The 3,305-nt window shown below is 36.6% G+C and overlaps 1 protein-coding gene across 1 annotated transcript; it reads left to right on the top strand.

The window, feature by feature from the left end:
• The first annotated feature begins 232 nt into the window (after positions 1-232).
• Positions 233-1,657, top strand: LOC138326377 (neuronal acetylcholine receptor subunit beta-3-like). The gene has a single exon (XM_069272487.1). The coding sequence runs from the start codon at positions 233-235 to the stop codon at positions 1,655-1,657; it is 1,425 nt and encodes a 474-aa protein (XP_069128588.1).
• The last annotated feature ends 1,648 nt before the right edge of the window (positions 1,658-3,305 follow it).

The raw sequence follows: 3,305 nt of genomic DNA, 5'->3' as shown, positions 1-3,305 counted from the left end.
TTGCACTTGCATAAGTGCGGTTTGTGAATTAATTTCATCAAAACAAAATAGCGTTATGTTTAGTTGAAATCCGCATAGGCGGTGTTCGGTCATGTGCAACGAGGCGAAAAGCCTACGTTAAAAAACAGGTAATTATATTTAGTGTCTATATATATATCCTACGGTTGATGTATATGTATCAGTAGAGCTGTTCTGTTCTGTGTTTTTAAAGACTCCATCGACACTTTCAGATATGCTTCTTGGAGTCTTTTGGAATAATTTGTTGATAGTGTTGTGTGTTTGGTTGTTCGGGGTCCAATGTACAACAAGAGACGAAGTACAATCTCTCAACGACATATTACTGCCCCCTTACAACAAAGATCTTGGACCTAATTTCAACCAATCTGAGCCAATTGTCATTTACATCAGTTTTAATTTGTTTTCCCTCAACGAGTTTGACGACAAAGCTGGAAAATTAGTATTTCTCGGGTATTCGCACATTGAATGGCAGGACGATAGAATTGTATGGGATCCTCTCCAACATGGAAATACGACGTCTATATTGATACCACAGTCAAAGGTATGGATTCCATATTTCTTTGTTGGGAAACCGTATGATGAGGTTAAAACGATCGGATATGACTTCGTGCAGGTTGTGTACGACCGAGACGGATGGGCACGCTGGGCTGTTCCAGACAAATACGAGGTCTCGTGCACGGCGGACATAGCGTACTATCCCTTTGACAGACAAACTTGTGAAATATATCTCATTCCATGGGCATACGGTAGGGGTAGTTTTGAGTTCAGACTCCCCCTCGATCATATGACACAGATCGACTTTATTGAAAATGGGGCTTGGAGAATAATATCAACTGAAATGCGGGTAGCGGAGTACACCGATGGAAACCTTGTCCTCATGGTGATCAAATTCCAAAGACGTCCTCTTTTTATTCTTCTGAACCTTTTTCTGCCGATAATCGTAGTTGCGGGATTGAATGTCTTTGTTTTCCTTCTTCCTCCCGATCCGGGCGAGAGAAGTGCATTTGGAGTGACCGTACTGCTTGCCATGGCGGTGTTTCTTTCAATTGTATCCGACAAATTACCAAGCACTTCGGAACCTCACATCGCCCGTATTTCTGTGTTTATTCTGGCAGAGTTGATAGTCAGTGCTCTCATCATGGTCTTCACTGTGTTTACGCTAATGCTTTATAACAAGAAGGACGAAAAAACCATTCCGAACTGGACTAAAAGTTTAGTTTTAAAATGCTCAAGAAGAAGAAAAACTAATGCAAAACATGAAGAGGCACGTGAACAACGGGACAATCGTGACATCGTTGAACCAAACAGAACTGAACCAAGGCATTGGCGTCCCGAACGCGACAGATATCATCGTGATAACATGGATGTGTATAGTAAACATAGAGGATATCCAAATGAAAATTCTGATCGAAAGTTCCCAGAACATGCACACCAAAGAGCAAACCACAGCAATGCTCGGAATGTTCTGTCGGAGGGTCCTGATAAATTGACGGGAGACGAAACAGATAGAACTGTAACTTGGACTGATGTGGCCAAGTGTTTCGACAACTTTTGTCTGGCAATGTTTATATTCCTCAATTCATGTCTTGTCATAATAGAAATCGTAGACTCTGCTTATTACTTAAATCAAGAATTTTAATCCCTGTCGATTGAATCATGTTTTATATGATTACCACTTAAAGGTACCTATTTAAATTCAAATTAGGATTTTAAATCGGGAATGTAAATGTAGAGTCCCAGAAGTTATTAGTTTACCATTAATTATTACTCATCGTCACCAAGTTCATTAAATGTGTTTAATATAGATCTGTTTGTGGTTCTATCTATACCTAAAAAATTGAATCCGTATGTGCCCATCGCAACAAGATAACATTATGTTTATGCTAAGTTATTGCTGAAGGTCTTTCCATTCGTTAATTGTCAATTTGGATTATCTGTTTTTGAAAACGTGAACAAAAATATTAAAAGTATCGTTGACCATGTGTTTCAGCTACTTGTCAGTACATTAAACACTGATCTCATTTTAAAGAACCCGGCCACAGTTTCACAAATTCCTTAACTAAGAATTATCCATAGGAAAGCATTACAGATTTTCAAGGAACACTCCTTAACTTCAGAGTTCCCTAATTTCTGTAATGTTTTCCTATAAGGAATTTAATTTGAGGAATTATTTTAAGTTATATTTTTGGAAATGGTCCAGCTGCGTTGATGGGTTTCCTTAGAGAATAAAGGGAATTTTGTTTAAAGTTTATATATTTTAATTATCTGACAGTGTTTACTTGTCTGTCTTAGTTGCAAACAATGAAATCTATCATCAAGCATATAAGGACTTTGGTATTCATTAAAATGGTATTTAATTAGTTTACATATTCAGAAAGAGTTCATGGCAATGTGTTTACTATTTATCTCGAAGCCAATGGAGTGATACGGAAATGAGTAATATTTTCTACAGTGACATCATACGGTATATTACCTATTCAGTTTTTTGGAGTGGTTTGCTTACAATGCTCCATATAGTGTGATGGGGTCCAATGAAGCGGTAAATATATATCTGATAACAACATTTTCTATATAGCCTACGGCGAACATCTTGAAGGTTAATTTGCATTCTCCAGTCATAATAAATAGGTGTTCGTGTTGATATGTACATAAAATCACTGTGATAAATTTTGTAAGTTAAAAAGCTATCTGACACACAGTCACGGGGAAATGAAGGGTTGACGTCTGTGCGTGGGTTTCTATTGATAATCTTTAAGAAGCTTATTGGTGCAGTTTTCACGCAGTAAATCACGACCAGTCAATATTCAATGAGTTTATTACGTAAGATCCCGTAGAATGAAATATTCGTCACGAATTCATTACACATAACGCATATAATAAGATATGTGTCATATACATTGCACTATCTTTGATTTTTTGTTGTTGTTGTTGTTGTTGTTGTTGTTGTTGTTGAAAATACGATTAACATGTAATCGCATGTAAAAGATACGGGTTTCCGTCTTCCGAGTATTTTATACCTTCCACAGTTTCCCAATAAGGGTTGAGTTCCGGTGGCATTTCTAATTGATTAATCAGATTGTTATACATGTACATTTAAGTTACATTATTGTTTACAAATCCATTTTGACGTAGAAAAAATAGCTTGCTAGAGCTAGATGTCATAATAAGTTTCGAGTACTTGTATACAATATTGTAGAATGGACGTGGAAAATGAAATTAAATGCACAAAAATGTAAACACATGAACACTGGTAACCATAACCAATTTGAAATATTCACTTTTAAATC

This window comes from Argopecten irradians, chromosome 6 (genome assembly GCF_041381155.1).
Source record: "Argopecten irradians isolate NY chromosome 6, Ai_NY, whole genome shotgun sequence".
In the NCBI taxonomy this organism is placed as follows: Eukaryota; Metazoa; Mollusca; class Bivalvia; order Pectinida; family Pectinidae; genus Argopecten; species Argopecten irradians.
Note: the sequence above shows the minus strand (reverse complement) of the source record. Positions and strands in the feature narration are given on the sequence as shown.